This window comes from Triticum aestivum, chromosome 5D, assembly GCF_018294505.1.
Source record: "Triticum aestivum cultivar Chinese Spring chromosome 5D, IWGSC CS RefSeq v2.1, whole genome shotgun sequence".
NCBI classification, from domain to species: domain Eukaryota; kingdom Viridiplantae; phylum Streptophyta; class Magnoliopsida; order Poales; family Poaceae; genus Triticum; species Triticum aestivum.
The window spans coordinates 170529837-170553598 of record NC_057808.1 but is presented as its reverse complement, the minus strand read 5'-3'; the positions used below and the strand labels follow the sequence as shown (position 1 = coordinate 170553598).

General features: G+C 52.3%; 1 protein-coding gene across 2 annotated transcripts in view; it reads right to left on the bottom strand.

Moving 5' to 3' along the window:
• LOC123119970 (protein transport protein Sec24-like CEF) overlaps window positions 1-22099 on the bottom strand; it is a 33234-nt gene extending 11135 nt beyond the window's left edge. The window contains exons 1-7 of one of the 2 annotated variants that reach the window (XM_044539957.1): window positions 21208-22097; window positions 20146-20361; window positions 19956-20030; window positions 19774-19872; window positions 14210-14321; window positions 13783-13910; window positions 12933-13052 (exon numbers count right to left, since the gene is read on the bottom strand). In XM_044539957.1, coding sequence (XP_044395892.1) covers window positions 12933-13052; window positions 13783-13910; window positions 14210-14321; window positions 19774-19872; window positions 19956-20030; window positions 20146-20361; window positions 21208-22002 — 1545 coding nt within the window. In that variant the 5' untranslated portion in view covers window positions 22003-22097. Of the gene's footprint in view, window positions 1-12932; window positions 13053-13782; window positions 13911-14209; window positions 14322-19773; window positions 19873-19955; window positions 20031-20145; window positions 20362-21207 lie in introns of both variants that reach the window. The other variant, XM_044539958.1, reaches the window with a different exon arrangement.
• Window positions 22100-23762: the final 1663 nt, after the last annotated feature.

Sequence of the window (23762 nt, the reverse complement as noted above, 5' to 3'; positions counted from 1 at the left end):
TACGCTCCCTAGGCACCGAGTTGAAGGGCAATATAGTGGTGGAGAAGCTGTTTAGCCGCCGTGCCAGACAGATTCCAGATGATCGGCATGATAGAGCAGTGGGGAGATGTCTCAGTGATGTCTTCGTTCGAGGTCAAGGTGATGGGGCGCTTGAGGGAGTTCCGAGGAGAGCACCAAGAGGAGGCACCATGATCATGGACTCATGGTGATGGTGAGCGAATGGTAACAATTACTCGTTCCTTATTGGATTCACTCGTGATGAAGCACACGGAGCACAAACAGCCCCAAAACAAAGGCACTAGGAAGGGTGATCGTGGTGCTGTCCATGGTCATGCCGGTGGCCTAATGACAAAGAGACTCCGACACCAGTGTGCACAGTGAGCGCAAGGCTAGTGTCATCCAAGGCCACTTGTCACAGCCCTAGTGTAATTAGGAGTTATAATGTGCATCATAATCATTTTGCATGATTTGTTTAATTGTGAAAATGAGGATAATTCAAAACCCCATAGAAATGCTATAAAATGCATCGAGAAAATAAATGCACTTAGAGAGGTCGGGGTAGACCAAACTTGACATGGGAGGAGTCCGTTAAGAGAGATCTGAAGGACTGGAATATCACCAAAGAACTAGCCATGGGCAGGGGTGTGTCGAAGTTAGCTATCCGCATGATAGAACCATGAGTTGGTTTCAACATTTTTGGGTTTCAACTCTAGCCTACCCCAACTTGTTTGGACTAAAAGGCTTTATTGTTGTTTGTTTGTTATATATGTCCTTCAGAAATCCTAGAAAATTTATCAAAGTTGCCTCTATATATGTGAAGTCTCCCTATAAATTTTCAAGAATATTGGAAAGATAAATGACACACTTGTAGTTCAAACCTCCATTTGAGTTTAAATTGGATTTATATTTTTAGAAATAAAACTATAAGCTTAAAAGTCCCAGAAATAAAATTATGTGGACTCGGAATAATCTAGTGAAGCCACATAAAAAGTCCATAGGATTTGGATCGAATTTGAGCCTTCAAACAATTTAAAAGTTGTTTCAAAGTTTGAAAAACAGGAATAATCTCTTGGGCCCAGCTCAGTAGCACAACTCACACCCAAGTAGATGACAACTCATATATAATTAGGGATAACTACAAGTGATGACATATGTCATGACATATTCTATTGGATAAGGTGACATGATGTTCCTCGACTCCAACTCAATTTGACTTCTTCCTTCTCATGCATGCATCTCTTTGGTATATGAGAAGATTAGGTCTAACAAGATCGTGGCGAGTGAGTGTCGTGAGGGAGGGCGGCAGCTCTGCCCAATACCCGATGCATACCCGCACTAACTGTGCCAACTGGGCCATGATCATGTGTGTTCAGCTGCAGGCACAATGGCTATGGGAGGTTGTCGAGTTTGGCGATGATGAGCGCGACGATCGCACTGCACTGGCGGCGCTGACGCAAGCGGTTCCGCCGCAGCTGGTGCGCACACTGAAAGACAAGGACAACACCAAGGCTGGCCAGGACACACTCAAGACCCTTCACATGGGGTGTGAGTGTGTGCGGGAGGTGAGGGCGCAGACCCACTGCCACTAGTTCGAGGAGCTCCATTCCCACGACGGTGAGTCCATCGAGGATTTCATGCTTCGCCTGACTGCCATCGTCAATGACTTGCACCTATTGAACGACCCCATCACCAAGCACCAAGCCATGCAAGTTTCTGCGTGTGGTGCCACACAAGTACCGGCAGATGGGAATGGCCATCAAATCCTTCATCGACCTCAAGACGTTGACAATTGAAGAGCTCTGAGGCCGCCTGCTGCCCGTGGAAGAGAACTACGAGCTCGACGAAGTGGGCAGCAGCGTCGAGAAGCTCCTCGAGGAATGGACATCTCGCCAACACCAACGCATGCAAGGCGCATCATCTGGTGGCGAGAAGGGCAAAAAGACGGCATGGAAGCCGAAGTAGAGCGAAGCAGCCCATGGACATCACCATGCAAACACCAGCTACACAACAAGCTCCAAATGGACCCATGACAAGGGCTCGCGCACGTGCCATAGAAATCGAGCTGAACTCTTTCCTGCTTGACCTCCGTATGCACTTAGATAATACTTAGGCTACTACCTCACAAAGGGACCCTATGTGTGATTAAGTACAACGACGATCAACAGGGAGAAGTGAGGAAGGAACACCGGCTCCATGAAGAGCAACAAGAAGGAAGCACGGAAGAAGGTGGCCAACAGCTTAAGACAAACAGGAAGAAGGTCCCAGCAGCCGAAGACAGGAGAAAGCTTTGTGGTCACTGGAGAAGAAGGTGCCGAACAGCTTAAGATAATAAAAAGCTCTCTGGACACCCCATGCACATGGGGCCATGTACCCCGTGCGCACGGGATACCCCAAAAACTCTTTGGACACCCTACACACACGGGCTCCTGGACCCCATGGGCACAGGACCCCTCCAAAACCTTCTGGGCACCCCGTGCACTGAGCCAATTTACCCAGTACACACAGGCCTACGAGCAGTGACTGGGAATTACCCTTGTACCCTCACTTCCTCTTCCACCTCAAGCACCTATATAATTCGTACCTCCCCCATTTTCTAGGATCTTGGCGTATGTGTGTGGACAATAGAGCCATCAACAAGATCGCTGTAAGGTAAAGATTCCCTATTCCCCGTCTGGACGATATGTTGGATCAGCTTAGTGGAGCAATAGTGTTCACAAAGCTAGATTTAAGAAGCGGGTATCATCAAATTTGCATCAGACCTAGGGATGAATGGAGAGCAGCCTTCAAGACAAAGGAATGGTTGTTTCAATGGCTAGTCATGCCAATTGGACTCTCAAATGGACCAAGTACCTCTATGCACTTGATGAACCAAGTCCTTCGGCCCGTCTTATCCCACTTTGTTGTGGTTTATTTTGATGACATCTTGATCTATAGCAAGGATGAGGATGAACACTTTGATCACATTCGGAAAGTGCTAGGAGTACTAAAGGAAAATGAGCTCTACGTCAACTTGAGGAAATATGTTTTCCTGCAAACACAACTTCTTTTCCAAGGATTTGTCATAACATGCAACGGTATTCGTGTTGATGATTCTAAGGTTGAAGCAATCCGAGAATGGCCAACTCCGGATACCATTTCTGATGTAAGAAGTTTTCATGGCCTTGCAACTTTCTATTGGCGATTTGTGAAGAATGTCATGGCACCAATTACCGAGTGCTTGAAAAAAGGGAAGTTCCAGTGGACAGAAACGGCTAAAGCTAGTTTCAATGAGATCAAGCAAAAACTATCACAAGACTTTTGAGTTGGGAGTGTGATGCAAGTGGAGTAGGCATTGGAGTTGTTCTATCTCAAGAAAGGATGCACATTGCTTTCTTTAGTGAGAACTGAGAAGTTCAGCAAAGCTAGATAGAAATGGAGTACTTATCAGTAAGAATTATATGCAGTTTTCCGAGCTTTAAAAACTTGGGAAGTCTATTTGCCGCCTAAAGAGTTTATCGTTTACACTGACAATCAATCCTTGAAGTATTTTAGAAATCAAAAACATGTTGATCGCATGCTACCAAGATGGGTGGCATATTTGGAGAGATTTAACTATCTCACTGTGCATAAATCTGGAGCAACCAAACAAGTGATCGATGCTTTGAGTCATCGTGCATGTCTCTTGACTTATTTTGAGGGTGAACTTCCTGGCATGGATCAAATAAAGGAGTTGTATGAGGATGACGAAGACTTTGGCCATGTTTGGGTAAGAATCGTGCTATACGGATGACAACAGTTGAACGATTCCTGCACGGCGGTGGAAATCCAGCCGCCCATGCATGCGACTTAAAAGGAAACAGCCGCTCGATTCCATGGTCGTGCGGGAATCGGGTTGCACTTGTCGTCTGTGGAGCAATTTCGTTTGGGTAAAGCACAATAGGGGCCAACCATTAGGTGATGACTATTTGGTGCAGAATGGCTATCTCTTCAAAAATGATCGTTTGTGCATCCCAAGAAGCTCTCTACGTGATAAACTGATCAGAGCGCTCCATTCAGGCGATCTTAGTGGCCATGTTGGACGGGACACGACTATCGCTAACCTAGAAGCTCGTTACTTTTGGCCAAAACTAAAGAGGGATACTGGAAAGTTTGTTGCGGTGCCCCATAAGAATCGTGCTATACGGATGACAACAGTTGAACGATTCCTGCACGACGGTGGAAATCCAGCGGCCCATGCATGCGACTTAAAAAGGAAACAGCCGCTCGATTCCATGGTCGTGCGGGAATCGGGTTGCACTTGTCGTCTGTGGAGCAATTTCGTTTGGGTGAAGCACAATAGGGGCCAACCATTAGGTGATGACTATTTGGTGCAGAATGGCTATCTCTTCAAAAATGATCGTTTGTGCATCCCAAGAAGCTCTCTACGTGACAAACTGATCAGAGCGCTCCATTCAGGCGATCTTAGTGGCCATGTTGGACGGGACACGACTATCGCTAACCTAGAAGCTCGTTACTTTTGGCCAAAACTAAAGAGGGATACTGGAAAGTTTGTTGCGGTGCCCCATATGTCAAACCTAGAAACTCGTTACTTTTGGCCAAAACTGAAGAGGATTACTGGAAAGTTTGTTGCGGTGCCCCATATGTCAAACCTGCAAAGGCCAGGTTCAAAACACAACAAGGTTACACATGCCTTTGCCTGTTCCTGTTGCTCCATGGGAGGATATCTCTATGGACGTAGTCTTGGGTTTGCCAAGAATAAGGCGAGGGAGTGATGATGTGTTTGTGGTCGTGGACAAATTCTCTAAATGGTGACTTTATTCCATGTCGCAAGACAACAGACTCTCATCATGTGGCAAACCTATTCTTTAGAGAAGTGGTCAGACTTCATGGCGTTTCAAGGTCCATCGTCTCAAGCCGTGGTAGCAAGTTTCTTGCTGCAATTTGGCTCACTTTGTGAAGCAATTCAACATTGAATTAAAAAAAAATAGCACTGCCCATCCACAAACAGATGGACAAACCAAAGTGGTGAACAATTTTTGGGTAATCTGATCCATTGATTTTTTATTATTTTTTTGAGCTGATTGATCCATTGAATTTGTGGAGAAAAAAAGTGACAATTGAATTTGGCTTTATCTTTTGGAGAGTTCTCTTGCAATAACTCCAAACATAGATCCATAGGAAAGAGTCCTTTTTCAATTGGCTACACTAAAGTTCCAACACATGTGGTGGACCTGATGAAGCTACCATCAAAGAGAAACTCAAAATCAGCATTGTCCTTTGCTCATAATTACACCGAGTTATTTGAAGAAATCTGTTGTGTTCTGGAAGCACAAAATCAGTTATATGAAACAACTTGTTGACCGCAAAAGGAGGCTGAAATCATTCCAAGTTGGTGATAAGGTGATGGTCTACCTCCGAAAAGGGAGGCTGCCTTTAGTTGTTGAAGGGAAGCTTAGGCAATGAAGGTATGTGCCCTTCTCTATTATGAGGAAGATAAATGATAATGCTTATGTGATAGATCTTCCAAACGACATGGGTATATCCAACACTTTCAATGGTGCAGACTTGACTCTACCACCCAGAAGAGGCGCTCTATGAAGATAACTCGAGGTCGAGTTCCAAACAACCAGGGGAGACTGATGAGGAACAATAGATGAGAATAATAAAAATAAAATCATATGTCAATACTGTTTGGCTACTTCTAGATACTTCTACTCTAGTCTAGTATTTCTTTTCTTTTCTCAACCCTATCTACTGTTTTCTAGTCTTCTAGCTATGAGTAGCTATGAGTGGAATGGTGAATCTTAGGTAGTGTTTTCTATAGTGTTCTAGCCATTAGTAGAAGTGAGATGCGAAGGCTTCCAAAAGCCCTATAAACAAAGGTCCCCACCTCTATTTGTAACCAGACTATGTACCCCCACTACCTATAATAGAACTTGGTGTTCTTGTCTAAGATCTTGGAGTAGATCTTGTTGTCAGGTACTAGTGGTAGAAGATAAGAGAGAAGATTCGAGGGCTAGGATGAGAAGAAGACCTGATCTATGGCTATCTCTGTTTCCCCTTTTTGCTGCTTTTTTCTTTATTTTACTTTCAAGTTAAGCCACTGTAATTCCCTAGCCTATATAAGGCCTTGTAACCTAAGAGAGGGGTATCAATCAACTATTCAGCCAAATATTGGTTATTATCAATACAGCAATACCTTTACATACATACACCATATACACAAGTTCCTCACTGTTCTTGGTGATTTCATACTTTTCCCCATTTTCTTGTTCTTGATCCACCTCAAATCCATGGCTGATCCATCCGGGATCTGACACTTGTGCCCTAGGAGTTTTGGATTGTAACTCCTGCTGCCACATTGGCCTATTTCTGCCTCTAGAGCGATATCTAGCCCCGCACGTTTAAGTAGTTCCTTCAGCACTTGTGTTGTACACTTCGTACAGCAAGGTGGAGTTGTTCCTCCACAACCTTGTGCTGCTTCATGTTAACTGTCAAGTCATGTGTTAGCCACATGATTTGGCTAGTTTTACATGCTGATCCATCCTTGGAATTAATTCTAGTCTAGCAATTGCATGAACGCAACGTTCATGGATTGCAGCATGTGTGTTAGCTGGAGGGTACTAATTTGTCGGTGGTTGCATGTGGCTAGAAACACGGTGTGTCCATGTTGAGGCTATTAAGTAGTGCATGCCCCATGCTTGAGTTGGTCACCGTCAGGTAGATGGTGCAATGTCGTCATGCGAGGACCTAAAGATGTGGGTGATCTGCATCGGTGATTCTAAGGGAACAAGATTAAGTGGGTGATTATGTTAGACTTGGGAAAGGAAGAAGGTACATGACACCTCTAGTATGACGGTGAGAGTAGTCAAAAGAAATCTGGCCGCCAGTTGCCTTAGTTAGTAAGAAAGGGATGCAGCAAGTAGTAGCCACAGCAAAGTTAGAATTTACCTTGGCTATATTCAGAGTAGTACTCTTAAGAGGGCTAGGTCAGTTTGAGCAAGTCCTATAAAAGGATGTGTACCCCATGGATGTAAAATAAGCATCTGTTGCCCAGAACAAGAAATCTCCTGTGCGCGTGCGTCTCCACCGTGAGAGGAGAGTTCAGGCTAACAGATGGGACATTGAGGATTTGCAACTGCAGGGAGGCGGGGGGTCACTTGAGGATTTGCTACTGCATTGTTCCAGGACCAACAAATCAGTGAGATAATCGGCAGCACATCCTCAGAAGCCGGCGCTTGAAGTTGCAAAACATCAATCCCCCATAACCAGAAAGTTTACTGCCAGTTTCTGGTCAGATCTATATGACTATCTGAATTTCTTGAGTTTGCAACTGATATACATATAATCATCCAAAACAGTAACTAATTCACACAGCTAATCGTCTAATGTGATTTATAGGTTTAGCTAAAAAATAAGGAAATTGTGTGGCAAAATGTCACGCCTGGCCACTTGTCCGCCACTTGTCCAGCATGACGTGGCAAGGATCGGGCCCCACTTGTAAGTGTGAGCTAGAGGGTGAGAGGAGAGGAGAGGAGAGGGAGTGTTTAAAAGGAGCCAGCCGGCTGTGGCATTGGCATGTGATGTGACTAGCTGTAAACCTCATCCCCAATCATTCCTCCTTAAGCAACTTCTTCTTCCTCTCCAAGTCTCTCTCTCGCTCTCCCTCACCTAACCGATCCCCCTCCCCTTTCGGTGCGTTACAGTTGGTACTCAGAGCCAAAATCGCCCCAAAAAATTTTCTCCCAGTCGAGCTGGTTGCAGATCGGTAACATCCACCGCGCCGGTGTGTGCTGCTCCGGCAAGCACAACCAAAATCCGTCGCGGGGTTCGATCTCTCCCAAGCAAGGCAACGGCGCCCTCCAAAGCTTCGGCGGCGACGCGTCAGGTGCTGGCCGCCATGGACGAGGGCAACAGCAGCATCACCAAGACGCTCGAGTCCCTCCTCGCCAAGATGGACGAGCAGAAGGCGGTCCACGACAAGCAGATCGAGATTCAGGCCGCCTTCAACGCGCAGATCTCGCAGGACGTGCGCGGACTCGCCCGGCAGATCGATCTGACCCAAGCTGACGTCGACACCACCCGCAAGACGGTGGAGGGCTCGGCATCGCCATCGGGCTCGGTCACGACCGTGCTTCACCAGCCCGCCGCTCCGCAACAACCCCCACCATCGCCCCCGCCGCCTCCACACTCGCCGCGCGTGGCCGCCGACCCAGGCCGCCCTGCGTCCGCCCACGCGCGCCTCGGAGACCATCGTCCCCCGCTGATTCCAATGGCTCCTCAGGGCGGATTCGCCGCTCCGGCTGCCGTTCCCTCTCCGACATCGGGCTACTACAGCAACGACTACCACAAGCCACCGAAGCATGATTTTCCTCGGTTCGATGGCTCCGCTCCATACTTATGGCTGGATCGCTGTCTGGCGTACTTCGAGCTCTACAAGGTCGCGCCACACAACTGGGTGGCCACTGCAGCGCTGTACATCGAAGGCCAGGCCACGCACTGGCTGCAGGCATTTCGTCAAACACATCGCGGCATCACCTGGGAAGTGTTCACATCAGCCGTACTGGAGGAGTTCGGCGCCGACGAGTTCGAAGTGGTCATGCACAAGCTGCTGCAGCTTCGTCAGACTACCTCTGTCGCCGAGTACCGCACGGCGTTCGACGGGCAAATGTATCACCTGCTCGCGCTCGACCTGTCCATAAACACCAAGTTCTTCGTCACCCATTTCATCCTGGGCTTGAAGGACGAGTTGCGCGCCCTGGTTCGGCTCCAAGCACCCTCGAGCATCACCAGGGCGTCCGTGTTAGGCGCGCATTCAAGAGGAGGAACTGGGCGCAACGCGCGCGCGCCCACGCATCACGCCAGCGGGCCGGCCCCCACCGGCAACGACTCCACCACAGCCGCGCGCGGCCGCGCCCAACCGCGCCCCAACGGACGACTACGCGCGCGAGCGGCAACTTCGCGACTACCGCCGCGCCAACAACTTATGCTTCAAGTGCGGCGACCGCTACTCACGAGAGCATCGATGCGCACAACCTGCTCAGCTGCTCACCATCAGCATCGGCAATCACGGGGAGGTGCTCTCGAACGACACCATCCACGCCCTGCAACTGCTCGACGACCCAGGGCCAGCAGCGCAGCCGCCTGCTCCAGCTGCGGACGCGCCCGAATGCTGCCTCCTCTCGTCGCACGCACTGGACGGCACGTACTCGGCGACCACGATCCGCCTGCGTGCGCTGGTAGGCAACCAAGTCATGTTGCTTCTGCTCGATTCGGGCAGCTCGCACAGCTTCATCAACAAATCGTTCGTCGACCGCCTCGGCTTGGCGACTGAAGAGATGCCGCCGGTGGACGTGCGCGTTGCCAACGGTGACCGTCTCACCTGCAACCGTACCGTGCCCGAGCTCAAGTGGTGGATGCAGGGGCACACGTTCGCTACACCCATGCGCGAGCTGGACATTGGCGCATACGATGGCATCCTGGGCATGGACTGGCTCGCCCAGCACAGTCCCATGACGTGCCACTGGCAGGACAAGTGGGTCAAGTTCACCCACGACGGTGAAGAGGTCACGCTCCGCGGCGTGCCGACCAAGGCGTCCACCACCCTCAAGGCGATCAAGCCCGACGAGCTACGCAAGATGATCGCGGGCAACGACGTCTGGGCCATGGCCATGGTGGATACGTGCGGGCGCGTGCCGCCACCACGACGCAAGTGCGCCAGCCAGACGCCCCTCGCGGATCTCCTGGAGGAATTCGCCGACGTCTTCGCCGCCCCACAGGGCCTGCCGCCACATCGCCGGTACGACCACGCAGTCACCCTGGTGGAAGGCGCAGTCCCCGCGAATACTCGGCCGTACCGCTACTCGCCGCTTCAGAAGGACGAAATCGAGCGGCAGGTCAAGGAAATGCTCGACGCCGGCGAGATCACACACAGCGTCAGTCCGTACGCGGCGCCGGTCCTCTTGGTCAAGAAGAAGGACGGGACGTGGAGGTTCTGCATCGACTACCGTCGTCTGAATGATGCAACGATCAAAAACAAGTTTCCGCTACCGATCGTCGACGAGCTCCTCGATGAACTCGCGGGCGCGGCAGCCTTCTCCAAGCTGGATCTCCACGCCGGGTACCATCAAATTCGTATGCGGGAAGAAGACGAAGCCAAGACCGCGTTCAAGACGCACCACGGGCATTTCCAGTTCAGGGTCATGCCGTTCGGCCTGACGAACGATCCGTCGACATTCCAATGCCTCATGAACGCGATCTTCAGTAAGTACTTGCGCAAATGTGTGATTATCTTTCTCGATGACTGCAAGCGCACCAACTGTTCGTCAAAGAAAGCAAGTGCAGCTTCGCCTGCGACCACATCGACTACCTCGGGCAAGTCATCTCCAAGGACGGTGTCGCTACGGATAAGGAAAAAACCCAGGCCATGGAGCAATGGCCAACGCCGACGAACGCCACCGAGCTGCGTGGCTTCCTGGGGCTCACCGGCTACTACAGGAAATTTGTGCCGCACTACGGCATCATCGCCAAGCCGCTCACACAGCTCCTCACGAAGAAGGGCTTTGCCTGGAACGAGCAAGCGCAGGCCGCGTTCAAAACGCTCAAGACGGCGATGACGACGACGCCCATGCTCGCCCTGCCCAACTTTGACAAGCCCTTCTCCATCGAGACTGACGCGTGCGACATGGGCGTGGGCGTCGTGCTCGTCCAGGAGGGCCACCCCGTCGCGTTCTTCAGCAAGGCTCTCGGCGTGCGCAACCAGAAGCTTTCGACGTACGAGAAGGAGTTCTTGGCGGTGATGATGGCGATCGACAAGTGGCGCCCTTACTTGCAGCGCGGCCCCTTCGACATCCTCACCGACCACAAGTCGCTCTGCAACCTGGGGGAGCAAATTGGAGACGGAGCTGCAGCGCAAGGCATGGCGAAGCTGGTCGGGCTCCAATTCCGCTTCCAGTACAAGCGCGGCCTCGACAACGGCGCCGCCGACGCCTTGTCTCGTGTGGGCAAGCAGCTCGACCTGGCCGCGCTCTCGGCATGCCAGCCGGCCTGGATACAAGAGGTTCTCAACTCCTACTCCACTGACCCGGACGCACATGAGCGACTACAAAAGCTCGCCATCACCAGCCCGGACGACGACGGCTACGAGCTGCACCACGGTGTCATCCGTCGCGGCGGCCGGCTCTGGATTGGTGCCAATGTCGTGCTCCGCACCAAGCTCATTGCCGCGCTCCACAACAGCGCGGTCGGCGGCCACTCTGGCGCTACCGCAACGTACCAGCGGGTGCGCAAGCACTTCGAGTGGCGCGGCCTCAAGCGCGACACGGAGGAATTCGTGCAGCAATGCGCCACCTGCCAGCAAGCCAAGCACGAGCTCTCCAAGCCGGCCGGGCTGCTGGCACCCCTGCCCGTTCCTACGGCGCCCTAGGAGGATCTCACGATGGATTTCGTCGAAGGGCTGCCGCCATCCGAGGGCTTCGACACGATCATAGTCGTGGTCGATCGCTTCACCAAGTTCGCCCACTTCATCCCGTTGCGCCACCCCTTCCACGCGTCGCAGGTGGCGCGCGCATTCTGGGACAACATGGTCAAGCTCCACGGCGTGCCGGCATCGATCGTCTCCGACCGCGACAAGGTGTTCACCAGCAATCTTTGGCGGGAGCTGCTCGCCGGCGCCGGCACGAAGTTGCTCTACTCCACCGCCTACCACCCGCAGACGGATGGGCAGAGCGAGCGCGTGAACCAGTGCATGGAGATGTATCTCCGATGCGTCGTGCACGACACTCCCAGCAAATGGCGTCGCTGGCTGCCCATGGCGGAGTTCTGGTACAACTCCACCTTCCACTCGTCGCTCAACTGCACTCCATTCAAGGCGTTGTATGGCAAGGAGGCCAACTTGGGGGCGACCACGGCATGGCCTGGCGATGCCACGACCGGCGACGACATGGACTGGGCTGCGCACACGGCGCACATCCGCGCCCAACTAGAGCGCGCCCAGCATCGCTTCAAGAAGCAGGCCGACCGCAACTGCACCGAGCGCCAGTTCCAGGTGGGCAAGCAGGTTCTTCTGAAGCTTCAACCGTACATGCAGCAGTCCGTCGTCAGCCGCCCATGCGCCAAGCTCGCCTACAAGTTCTTCGGACCGTACACCATCGTCGAGAAAATCAGGCTCATGGCGTACAAGCTCGACCTCCCCGCGTCCAGCCGCGTGCACCCAGTCTTCCACGTCTCCCAGCTGAAGCCGTTCACGCCAGACTACACACCAGTGTACGCCGAGCTGCCGCGGGTGCCTGACCTGTCCGTGTCAAGCGCAGCCCCGACGCGCATTCTGGAGCGACGCATGATTAAGAGGGGCAATGCACCAGTCGTTCAGATCAAGGTACAATGGGGCGACAGTTCACCGCATGCAGTCACCTGGGAAGACTTCGACGTCTTGCGCCAACGCTTTCCTGAAGCGACCATTTGGGAGGACGACGACGCAAGCTCACAAGAGGAGGCTCAGTCTCAAGGAGGGGAGAATGTTACGCCTGGCCACTTGTCCGCCACTTGTCCAGCGTGACGTGGCAAGGATCGGGCCCCACTTGTAAGTGTGAGCTAGAGGGTGAGAGGAGAGGAGAGGGAGTGTTTAAAAGGAGCCAGCCGGCTGTGGCATTGGCATGTGATGTGACTAGCTGTAAACCTCATCCCCAATCATTCCTCCTTAAGCAACTTCTTCCTCTCCAAGTCTCTCTCTCGCTCTCCCTCACCTACCCGATCCCCCTCCCCTTCCGGTGCGTTACACAAAACTGTAACCATGACAAATTCAGTTTGGCGAGGATGATAGGTGCCAGAAGAAGACTTGTGCTAAATGATAAACCAGCAGCAACTTGATATTATGGAATCTAAGCAGAAGTTAATGCATTGAGCTCATATTATGTGTATATGCTAAATGTGTAGAAAATAACATGTAAACTTACAGGAAGATCAGAAAGAGACTGGGATATTGCACTGCAAGCCGCAGCAGTTGCACCAGTCTGTATGGCATTCATGGAGACATCAACAAGGAAGAAATAGACAGCTGGCATTGGTTCCCGAACCTGAAATGAATGAAGTAATTATTGTTACCATGGTACCAAATGGCAAAACTAAAATATGAAGAAAAAAGAGCAGATATGGTGCAAAATACAATACAAGTTATCCTGGTTACATGCTGATCAATCAAATAAAACCAAATCGTTAATACAAACGGTAAGGCCACAAGATATAACTACCAGTCCTCTAAAAACACGGATACGTGCTGGATACAGTGCATCCATATTGGATACCGCATCTGACAAGGATTCGTCTCCGATGTGTGGCCAATAGCCCGATACATGATTGATACCTCCCCTGATACGGCCCAGCCCAGTAAGACTCAACCTTAATACGATGTGGTGCTCCCTCTCCTCTTCCTCTGCAGTAGAGTAGCTCCCTATGGTCCTGTAGATCTCTCGGCCAATATTGAACTTTTATGTTTGCTAACTTGCTGTTGCTGTTTGGCTATTTGTTCTTGGCTTTTGTTGGAATAATGGACAAGATAGAAGAGAATGGACTGCACTGACTAAATACATGCTAAATGGCTCGATGACTAATTGATAACATATTTTATTATTATTATTGTTATCAAAATAGTCAAATGTATCCCCGTCTCGGCGCTTTTCAAAAGTGACGTATTTATGTATCCGTATCCCCCCTATACTGAGAGTGCAATTTAGCTAGTACTACGCTACAGTTGACAAATCTTGCTAAGATGAAGTTACAAAAAGGCTCAACAAGGCATGGGCATACCAGAAATTCCTTGGTGGCAATGAATTCAACTGTTCCTCTACATAACTCAGGCCTGTCATCAGCATCACGTCGCCTACCATCAGGCCCTAAGTTGCACAAGTACTCCCTTGGAGTATCATTGCTAAATCCTGCAAAATCAGTGTGCATTGTTTAATGGGAAGTAGCTTTAGTTGCATAATTTAACAACATTTTATGAAAATAGTATAGAGCTATGAGACAAAAAAGAGGGAAAACCCTGACACAGAAGAAGTGAACTTTAATAGTGCCGTCTTCTCAAGGAAGAGAATGAGATAGCATCAGACTTTTAATGATAATTTAATTTCATATGAACATGGTTTACTGCAAAGGATGAAAATATTTCTAGTGGCAGCTTGAAATGATAGGGAAGCTGAACTGCGCGTTCAACTAGCAAGCCTTAGTCCCTTACCACATAAGTTACAGATGAAAATTTTCCCTTGATCAACGAATCTCATGAATGGATTTATGTACGCTTTGCAGCGAGAACACCTGATAGGGCCCATCTCCCCAAAATCCACGAGCTACAATAAGAAGCTGGGTCAAGTTCAATGCAAAATGAACAAGATTTCCTAATCAAAACAGATTTATCATTAGGTGCTTTGGAGTTGTCTGTCCAGGCAATCAGGAAATGAAAGGGAGCAAAACTATTGCTACAGACAAAATCTGTATACAGTGCTTTCTGCTATCGCTACAGCGTTCCTACTAGGTATGTGCCCAGAATTTAAATCATCCAAGTTGTTCATTGGGGGGGGGGGGGGGGTCTTATTTGGACGGTGAGAGACTGGGTGTACACAGTTTATGTTGGAGAAACAGCTTCTAGGGGCTCGGACTGGTTTACATGTATGATGCACCTTTGCTCACAAAAAAAGGCATCTAGGGCGGGTTGCTTCCTATCAAACTGCAGGTCTGGCCCTTTTTTTGCAGGTAGGGGTGTGACACCGTCTATTCTCACCAAAGCTTCACCAGGGAAGTGGGAGAGCAGGCCTAGGCAGAGAAAGGTGTTGTCTAGAGATGATGGAGGGAACAAGACAAGTTGAGACTGAGGAATCAAGTGGACAATTAGCCCGGATGGTTGATCAAGCAAGAACCCTTTATGCCTGTGGTAGGAGCTAGGACCCTACCAGGTCTAGGGCGTAGGTTGTAGGGGAAGGAGGGGGTTGGACGTGGCGAAGCTCGCGGTCGCCGGCGGCAGGGCACCATCTTGCCCGAGGGAGGAGGCGGCGGCGCAGGAGCAAGAGGCGGCTAGGGTTAGGGTCTGGCTCCTCTGGGAGCCGGGCAATAGATTTATTCTTATTGCTTCCTTATCAAAGAGTCTTACAACTAGTATATATAACCACGATGGAAAATAAAATAGATAACTTGCGGGCTAAGCCCCTAACTAAACCTGCCCAGTGGGCCTCCTACGGGCATAAGTCTGCCCGGTCATAACATCTCTCCCCGCCTGCGCAAACAGCTCGTCCTCGAGCTGAAAGTCGGGGTAGTGCTAGCGGAACTCGTCGCGCTGCTCCCAAGTAGCGTCCTCCTCTGGAAGTCCAGCCCACCCAATGAACACATACCACACCCCGCGACGAAGTTGCGCCTTCAAGACCTTCTCCGGCTCCGGAAGGAGGCGTCCGTCGAAGGTCGGAGGAAGCGCTGGAGGGGCCGCAGGTGGCTCCCCACGGAAGGGCTTCAGCAGCCCCACATGGAAGACGTCGTGGATGCGGGCACCTGCCGGAAGCTGAAGACGGTAGGCCACCTTCCCGATGCGCTCCAAAACAGCAAAGGGCCCGGCGTAGCGAGGGCCCAGCTTACGCTTCGCGCGTGGGTCCAGCGACTGCGTAAAGCGATGAAGGAGATGCAGTCAAACCCAATCACCCGCCGCGACTCCGCCTCGCGATGGTGGTCGTCGTAGTAGTGCTTGGCCAGCTGCTGGGCCTGAAGGAGGCGTTGCCGGACCTCGGCCAGCATCTCGTCACGGCGCCGCATAAGATCACCGGCCACCTCTGTCCGAGCCCTCGCCGGATCAACCGGCAGTATGGGCGGGGGCGGCCGGCCGTAGACCACCTCAAATGGAGTGGCGCGCAGGGCGGAGTGATAGGAGGTGTTGTAGCAGTACTCCGCCCACGAGAGCCAATCCACCCAAGCGCGAGGACGATCACCTGTGACACAACGCAAATACATGGCAATCACCTTGTTGACAACATCAGATTGGCCGTCCGTCTGAGGATGGAAGGCCGTGCTCAGGCGGTCGGCGCGGAGACGATGGAGGGTTTTCTGCACACCCTCGTGACCCGCCGAGTGGGCCAGCAGCAGCACCTGGTGACGGTGATCGTCGTGCGCCGGCACGAAGACCCGGCGCCCATGAAGGAGCAATCCGTCGGCAAGGCGCCACGGCTCCTCTAGCTCACCCGCAGCCAGTTGCTGCTGAAGGAGGAGGGCGTCTGGCGCGGCCGGTCGCCCGGCGGATGTCGGTGAAGAGAGCGAAAGTAGGCCCTGAGCGGATGCAGAGTGCCGCCCCTTCGGAGTCGCCCCTGGTGGTGTCGTGGTCGACGTCGCGGCGAGACAGGGCGTCGGCCACGGTGTTAAGGCGGCCCGGGCGGTACTCGATGGTGAAGTCAAAGCCGAAGAGCTTGCTGATCCACTGGTGCTGTGGCACGGTCGAGAGCCTCTGGTCCAACAAGAACTTGAGGCTGTAGTGGTCCGTGCGAATCCGGAAAGACCGAGCCCACAGATAGGGCCGCCAGTGGCGCACCGCCTGCACCAATCCAATGAGCGCCGCGAGCTTAAGATGGCGCGCGGCGAAGGGCCTGCTGAAGAAGGCGAGGGGTCCATCGCCCTGATGAAGGACGGCGCCGAACCCTGCACCGGAAGCGTCGCAGTTCACGATGAATGGCCGGTCGAAGTCCGGCATCTGAAGGACGGGCCCTGTCGTGAGGGCCCCCTTGAGGGCCTCGAACGCCATGGTCGCCTCCTCATCCCAGGCAAAGGCGTCGCGACGGAGCAGGCGCGTGGGTGGGGACGCGATGAGGCCGAACTCCCAGATAAATTTCCGGTAGTAGCCCGCGAGGCCCAGAAACCCGCGAAGAGCCCGCAGTGAATGCGGGGTCGGCCAGGCGGCGACGGCCGCCACCTTGTCGGCGTCCATGGCCACCCCCTCGGCCGAGATGACGTGGCCGAGGCAGGCGACGGAAGGCGTCCCGAACGAGCACTTCGAGCGCTTAAGGTGAAGATGATGCGCTCGAAGCTCGTTGAAGACGATAGCGACATGCTGAAGGTGCTCCGCCCACGAGGCGCTGTAGATAAGAATATCATCAAAGAAAACGAGCACAAACAGGCGCAAGTAGGGGCGGAGGACGTCGTTCATCAAAGCCTGAAAAGTCGCCGGGGCGGCCGCGGGTGCGGCCTCGGCAGCCACGGCGTCGAGCCCATCGACCGGGGCGTCCTCCCCAATGTAGTCGGCCGTCTCCAAGTAGAAGAGGTGCGGGCAGACATGGCCCGGCGCGTAGGGCTCATCGCAATTAAAGCAAAGCCCCAGGCGCCGACGCTCCAGCTGCTCCGCCTGAGAGAGACAACGAAAAGGCCGCGTCGCAGCCTGGGTGGTAGTCACCGGAGCGGCCGGGGGTGGCCGGACCGGTGCCGGGGACGGCCGGGCGGCCCGCCGGCCTCCTCGAGCTGGGGCTGCCTGCTGCACGGCCTGGGCGCGACACTCGAAGGCGCGGGTGTAATACATGGCCGTCTGAAGATCCTGGGGTCCCCGAAGCTCCACGTCCACGCGTATGTGATCCGGAAGTCCACCGACGAAGAGGTCGGCCCACTGTTGTGTCGTCGCGCCCGCCGCGTGGCAAGCCAAGGCCTGGAAACGGTCGGCGAAGTCCTGCACCGTGGAGGTGAACGGAAGGCGGCCTAGCTCTGCCAGGCGGCTCCCGCGGATCGGTGGCCCAAAACGAAGGAGGCAGAGCTCGCGGAAGCGCTCCCAAGGGGGCATACTGCCCTCGTCCTGCTCGAGGGCGTAGTACCAGGTCTGTGCCGCGCCGCGGAGGTGGTAAGAGGCGAGCCAGGTACGCTCCGAGGCGAGGGTGCGCTGCCCGCGAAAGAACTGCTCGCACTGGTTGAGCCAGTTGAGAGGGTCCTCCGTGCCGTCATAAATGGCGAAGTCCAGTTTGGCAAACCGCGGCGGTGTCTGTGGCGGAGCGCCGTGGCCGACTGCCTCGGAGGTGCGGAGCAGCGAGGACTGAGGCACCCGGTCAGCATGGCCGCGGCCCGTGTAGTTCCCCGCCGAGCCGGAGGGATCGCCGTACTGCAGAGTGGGCGCCGGCGAGTCTCCAGCCGACGTGTAGACGGGTGGCGGCGATGATCCGGTCAGCCAGGCCGGTATTGGGGACGGCGACGGCGGAAAGCGCACTTGCTGGATCGGTACGCCTCCTTGCATGGTGGACCCAGGCCCCGTGCTGGGTGGTGGCGGGGCCGGCAGCTGCGGCTGCGTCGGCACGGTCCCGGGTGGCGTGGGGGCGCGGCGAGGGCTGGGGCCAGCCACTGCAGCCATTGGGGCGCGACAGCGGGCGGCGGCGGGCCCGGCAGCTGCGGCCACTGGGGCGCAACGGCGGGCGGCGGCTGATGCGGCCAGTGGTGATGTAGAGGCCCGATCGGCGCCGCAGTTGCCGAGTACCAGGGCAGGGCGGCTGGCCCGGTCGCGGCGGCCGGCGGCAAGGGCGGCGGCTGCCCGTAGGGTCCAGCCAGGTAGAGGCGTATGCCCTGGACGGCGGCGACGAGATCATTAAGGACCCCGGTGATTTCCGCCGGGGTGTAGACGGCGGCAGGCGGCGCAGTGAGGGGCGGCGACTGGCCGGTGGAGGTCCCCGCGGAGGAGCCGAGCGGCGCGGTGGGAAGCGCCAGCGGCGCGGTGGAGTGGTCGACAGCGGCGGTGGGAAGCGCCAGCGACGCGGTGGAGAGGGCGGCGGTGGTGGACAGCGGCGAGGTGGGCAACGGCGGGGTGGGTGGTGGAGCAGACATGATCGGACCCAAGCTACCTGATACCAAATTGGTAGGAGCTAGGACCCTACCAGGTCTAGGGCGTAGGTTGTAGGGGAAGGAGGGGGTTGGACGTGGCAAAGCTCGCGGTCGCCGGCGGCAGGGCACCGTCATGCGCGAGGGAGGAGGCGGCGGCGCAGGAGCAGGAGGCGGCTAGGGTTAGGGTCCGGCTCCTCTGGGAGCCGGGCAATAGATTTATTCTTATTGCTTCCTTATCAGCCTGCCTTATGCCACCCCAGGAACGGTTTAGGTGGTTAGGAAATAATGTGTTGTGAGCTCCCTTAAAATTGGCCACTGGAAGGAAGCCATCTTCCCTCAAAGACATCGACTGCGATAAGATTCAAGACCAAGATTTTGTGGAGAGTGAAAAGAATCAAGGGAGAGGAACTGAGGAAGTCAATATAGCGAGGCATGAATGGGCAGCAGTTGACATAAGGGCCACCTTACAGCGCGGTGATTGCAGGTGGGAGAGGAATGGGGGCGGGCGCAAACATTTATAGTAGAGAACATTAAGCTAGTTTAAAGCATTCCACACAGTGTTCGTCGTATCAAAGTGATATGCTGTTCCCAGAAGACAAGTGCAGTAGCAGAATCCTAGAGTCAATCACTTGGGCAGGGTATACAGACAATCACATGGAGAGCGCGCAAAATCCTGCTAATTGCAATTACCTGCTCACTTTTTGGTAACTGTGCCAACATATAGAATAAATGATGACTGAAGAATCGGCACATCAGCAAGGTGTGGTATTTAGAACCAAAAGATTCCATTGAAGTCAAACTTTTAGGTACTACACAATTAGATGGTTGTGAGCATCTAAAAGTTCATGACAGTAAATAATTTCACACAACATAATTCCAAACCTAGCATATTTCCTAATGCGTAACAGCATAGATCAGTATAACTGTCACCAGTGGAGATTAATTGCTCTTTGGGTTACTTTAAGCGCCAAAACTGAGAAACACCTGGATAGCCTCCTCAGAAGGATGGGGAAGAGCAAAAGGTTGCACCATTATAGCCAATGGCATTCCTGATGTTGTCAAGAGATCACCCGTACATGGTATCTAACAGGATAGGGAAACGGAGCAGTTTAGAAAGGAAACTTATGATGACCAAAGAAGAAAACAGAATATTGAACAAATCGAACCTGATTCATGGTGCACCGCATCAAACGGGGACTGCAATTGCCGGTGTCCTTCACAATAAATTCACTTGATGCAGCCTACAATCAGCAGCAATGCTGTTAGATGAAATTAACAAGTATAGTCTAGTGAGAAACGTCTGGATTCAGCGTTGTCAGAGTAGACGCATATATTTCTAATTACAGATACGCATACCGGCGGAACAGCTGCTTGGCCAGCTTGCCGAGTCTCAAAAATGACAACTGACGTCTCGGTAATAGGACGTGGAATCTGATTAGGGTCAATTTTGGATGGGGTAGAGACCTGGGCTTCAGCATGGGGAGAGTATGGCATGGTGGGTGTGGATGGCATCCCTTGGCCTAGTGCATTAGGCGGCATGGCACCAGGCATGCCAGGCATTCTCACGGTTCCCTAGAAGTTGAAGATCAGCTTAAGGCCATAAATTTCAAGCTCTGACAATATAAAATTCAAGCATAGCATCCACAAAACAAATATAAAAGAAAGACAATGTATCTCTTACCATCACACCAGTAAGGATCGATCATGTAAACATCTAAAGGGCACAAATTAGGCTCCATGCATCATAATAACTTAATTATGTAAGGTCTGAGGTATTCCATCAAAAAACTCCAATAGAAGAGAAATACATTTTCTTCATGAAAATTGTGATAATCAATCATCTAGGTGAATAATCAGCTACCTCCTAAAATATCCAAACATGAGAAAACCCTGACTTACACATGCCATCTTAGTCAATACTTCACTGGGAATAGTCTAGAACAATTCATGCGCATGTATGTTTCAATTGTTTCCAAACAAAGTTGAACCATAAACCATTACTTTCCAGAGGACACTTTTTGAGAAAACAAACTATAACATCCTTAGAACATGTCACCTTGATAGAACAATCATTACGATTCAATATTGAACCCAACAATCTATAAAGGTATATGTGAAACACTAAAAATAACAATCCTTCACCAAGGCATGCCAAATCACACACAGGACAAGAATAGTGAGCTTCTTATCAGCCTCTAGACCATAGTTCTGCAGACATATCATAGATAAGGGGGAAAAGGAAGCATCCTTGCTACCAAGGTCAAGCTCAATTCTGATAATTTTGGACATTAGTTATTTTGAATCGTGTGCAACAAACAGTTCAGGTGATACAACTGCCCAGTCTTAGTTCCAAATTTATTTACTCGCTAAAATCTCTTCCATCTCAAACACTTTTTGAAACTTAATAAGAACACTCACTGGTCGTGTCTGCCCTTGCCACCCTGGAGGCCCAAATGCTGGTGCATTTGCCCCACGAACCCCCATGAACGGTGGTGGCTGAGATGCAGGTGCGGTCTGAGCCCCAAATAGCGGAGTCTGCAATCCTGGTCTCTCCCCGCCAAACTGGGGAGGCCCACCATAAGGACCCTGCTGCGAGGGTGCCCGTGCAGCCCCAAACGGGGGGATCGACCCACCAGAGTAGGAAGGTCGAGACACTGCCCCAGACAGCCCGCTAAACTGTGGTGGCTGAGCTGCTGAATACCGGGGGGCACCCAATGGAGCAGATTGGGCTGCTGCTACAGGAGAGACACCGAAAGGGGCAAGCTGCGACACCGCAGCAGGTGGCCCACCGTACGGAAGAGGCTGGGATGCCGCGGGCGGACCTCCAAATGGCGCTCGTTGCACCTGCGCCGGCAGCACGGGCGGCGGGCCATTGAAGGGAGGCCTCTGCTGCTGTAACGACTGCGCCGCGGGTGGAGCGCCAAAGGGAGGAGACTGCTGGACAGACGGCGCTGGGCAGGCGAAGAGCGAACCCGGCGGCGACGGACTGCCAGGGAACGGGCGGGCGCCAGGAGGGGGTGCCTGCGGACCTCGGATCGACGACGGCACGGGGCCATCCCCTTGCGGCGGCCCGACGGAAGCAAATGGCGGGGGAGCGCGGGAGATCTGGAGGTTAGAGAAGGAAGCCGGAAGAGTGGAGGAGGGAGATTGACCGCCCGGTCTGGGAGCCGGGGTAGGGTTTTGCGGCGTGAAAGGGGGCGGCGGCCTCGACATGGAGGCGGCGACGACAGGAATCGATGGGAAGATCGGGATCTGACGTGAACAGGCGGGGCAGGAGAGAGCAGAAAGGACCGTTTTATGTCGAAGTGATCGAGGAAGCGCTTCCCGAGCGTACGTATCGCATCACCTGCCTATATCCACGTAATTCCCCGACAGAAATGATTATCGAAAAATTACCGACAGAAATCTTACGCGCCCTTTCACGTACGGTGAAATCTTCTTTACCGGCTATAAAAAAAAATCTTCTTTACCGTCCTACTATCACAACGCTACATGCAGCGAAGAAATTGTGGAAGCGCCGCGCCGACACATGGATGAGTAAAGCGAACGGTGGAATTCGCATCGTGGATCGTGTGAAATGCATAAGATCACCGCAATTGCATGCAAAAATCAACACAATACAAATCGTGATATTTGTCCAAAAAGGAATCGTGACAACGACGAAAAACACAGACGAACGAAACTAATTTCATGACTTTTCTAATTGGTCGGGTCCGCACGTCATAGCTAATTTTTTTATATAATATATTTTTTATTAATTTATACAGAAATAATACACAGTTGGCGTCGGCTTGGGGTAAGCCGACTGTAATTAATCGTCTTACACGTAACCGATTAGGGTCCAGTCGACTTACACCAGGCTGACTGACCAGTCGGCTGAAGCACTGCCTCTAATCGACCTCGTGTAAGCTGATTACCCTCTAGTCGGCCTCCCGTAAGAAGATTGGAACTTATCGTCTTATCCGTGGACAATTAGTTTCAATCGGCGACGACAGTTGCATGGTACCAAATTTATGAGCTAATAATGAAACTATATTTCGGACCATAATTTTATCCCACCACCCTCACTCGAGCCTGGCCTAATTTTTCGCAACACTTTTTCATAATATGTTCCGGCAACCCATTCCTGACATCTTCTTTCCCGCCAACCCTTTCCCGCCATCTTCTTTCCCGTCAACCCTTCCTTTTCAGTCAACTTCTTTCCCGACAACCTTTTCCGCCATCTTTCTCTTCTCGACCTATAACCCCCCCTCCCATACACAAAGGTTGGTAAGGAGTGCACTGTAGTCTCGTCAAGATATTTGATTATCCTTTCAATCATAGTTTCCACCCGAGTATGTCAAAATGTCTTCTGAGGTTGGCCAGCAATTTCAAGATAGACAATAAGATAGTTCCATAGGACGAACTCATCAGTAGCGACACGGTATTGAATGAGTAGGATCTCGCATTAAGTAGGTGCGGGTGGCCTGCAAGGACCTTTGAGGTATCTTCCATGCTAAACGAGTTATTCTCATAATGAGTGTTTATTCACTCGTCCTTGCAGAAGAGATGTTGGTAACAGGGATGCCCAGTCCCGAAATCAAAAATTGCAAATAATTAAACAAGACTCCCCCAAGACTGTTGTTGGTATGGAAGGCACCCGTGGATTCGGTTAGCCATGGCTTGTGTTTGTTGATGGATGAAAGTGCGTTCTATCGACTAGAGGGGGGGTGAATAGGCGATTTTTATAAATTCTTCACTGAGGAATTTGTGGGTGAGGAAATTCCTTAACGAAGAACTACTTGCAGCGGAATAAGTACTCAAAAGTATGCATAGCAGAACACAAGCATAGTCATCATGATGAAATGAAAACAAGCACAGAGTACAGAAAGCGTAAACACAGGATAACACAGGATGAAGACAAATAGACTGAGGAAATTGAGGAAGTCTTCAGTCAAAGTCTTCAAACACAGATATGAACAAGCATACAACAC